At 60.7% G+C, this 1,791-nt stretch overlaps 1 protein-coding gene across 1 annotated transcript; it reads right to left on the bottom strand.

The window, feature by feature from the left end:
* LOC124663799 (putative cyclin-dependent kinase F-2) lies at positions 1-1,170 on the bottom strand. Its single transcript, XM_047201459.1, has one exon. It carries the CDS (start codon positions 1,168-1,170, stop codon positions 1-3), a length of 1,170 nt encoding a protein of 389 aa, XP_047057415.1.
* Between the last annotated feature and the right edge of the window lie 621 nt (positions 1,171-1,791).

Raw genomic sequence — 1,791 nt, 5'->3', positions numbered from 1 at the left:
TCATGTCGCCGGTGGAACGATCAGCTGCGTCTTCTTCTTTACGGGCAGCATGGATTTCTTTGCGGTGACCCTCTTTCTGCGCAGCGTCGATGGAGCGGTCTCCACTTCCTCCTCCTTTATGGACACGGCCGTCGTAGCAGCAGCAGCAGCAGCAGGAAGAAGAAGAGGAGGTTGAGCGTTTGCAGCAACGGAGGCGAACCATGGCAGCTTGAGCGCGGCGGCCGCCGTGAAGCGCTTGTCAGGGTTGCAGGCAAGAAGGCCGCTGAGGAGATCAAAGCCCTCCTTGGACAGCTTCTCCTCCGGGAAGATGTCTCGCAGCGTGCTCCGTTGGCCCGTTAGCACCTGCTGCACCTCGGGCGCGAACTCACTGGAAGTGAACCCCGGCCACGTTGCGTCGTCTGGCGCGCCGATCACTTCGAAGATCCTCCTGAGCAGCGAGACGGGTCCGTCCGCCTGGAAAAGCCTCTCGCCGCTGAGGATCTCCGCCATCACGCAGCCGAGCGACCACGTATCGACGAGCGCGTCGTGGATGCAGAACCCGAGGAGCATCTCGGGCGCCCGGTACCACCCCGTGCCGGCGTTCTCGTACGGCGGCGCCTCCGACAGGGACAGGGCGGCACCAAAGTCGCAGATCTTGAGGTTGGTGATTCCTTCTTCTTCGCCGCTAACGATAATGTTTGCCGGCTTGAGGTCGCGGTGGACGACGTGGCAGCCGTGCATCCTCTTGGCCGCCGCGAGAAGCTGCCACATGAAGCCCCGCGCCGTGTCCTCCGGGAGTCCGCCGCGCCTCTCGCGCAGGAGGCGGTGGAGGCTCTTCCCTTGGACGTGCTCCATGACGAGGGCGAGCTCGTCGGTGACGTAGTCGCGCACGACGCCGCGGAAGCCGACGATGTTGGGGTGGCCGCCGCACGCCTCCAGGAAGCGAGCCTCGCGCAGCACCTCGCGGGCGTCGGCGGGCTCGTGCTCGTTGAAGGGGTTGCAGAGGGACTTGATGGCCACGGCCTGGCCGGTGGCGCGATGGCGCGCCTTGACGACGACCCCGTACATGCCCTCGCCGAGGCGCGCCTCCGTGTCGTAGTGCGCGGTGGTTCCGACGACGCGCCTCCTCTTGCGGCAGGTGGTCGCTCCCGGGCGGTCGACGGCGGCGGGCCGCTTGTTGCAGGTGGCCATCAGATCGATCGGAGCTGCTGGTGGAAACAGGGAATGAAGCGCGTCGTGTGCGATCGATGAGATGTGGCAGGGGACGAGCGGCATATATAGTATAGGTATGGAGGAGGAATACCGCCGGCCAACTCGAGTTCCCTACGTACTCTACCTTGTATCGGATTCCTGGGCTTGCTCTTCCGTTTGGCAGTTGGCACGTCCAGGTAGAGCAATCGTGCATGTTCCCGGATTCGGACACCGGGGCTACGCGTGAATGCGCCGGCCGGTAGAGCAAAAACCGATCGATCGAAGAAGGGCCCGGCATCCCTCTTACTAATTCGTTCGTTCCCTCGCTTTTAATTGTCTTTGCGTTCGTTCGTTCCCTCGCTTTTAATTCATCACGCGAGAAGTAAGTCGTGCAGCAGCCTGCCACGCATGCGACCGATCGAAAAGAAAGCCCCACTCACGCGTGCGCCATATATAAATGAGGCAATATTTGGGACGCGAATTTCGTTCGCTCGCTGATCGATGGAACCAATAATTAAATCCCTGGACTCCATCGACATTTTCTTTTGATTTCAAAAAAAAGCTGTTGTTTTCTCTGATGCGTCATTATTACTCATTCTCCACAACAAATCACCACTGGTA

The sequence above is a fragment of the Lolium rigidum genome, chromosome 6 (genome assembly GCF_022539505.1).
Source record: "Lolium rigidum isolate FL_2022 chromosome 6, APGP_CSIRO_Lrig_0.1, whole genome shotgun sequence".
Classification (NCBI taxonomy): Eukaryota; Viridiplantae; Streptophyta; class Magnoliopsida; order Poales; family Poaceae; genus Lolium; species Lolium rigidum.
The sequence above is the reverse complement of the archived record's forward strand: the minus strand, read 5'-3'. Positions and strand labels throughout refer to the sequence as shown.

What these genes read in the sequence shown, in the direction of transcription:
- LOC124663799 (XM_047201459.1), bottom strand. Translation starts at nt 1,170, where the DNA reads ATGGCCACCTGCAACAAGCGGCCCGCCGCCGTCGACCGCCCGGGAGCG.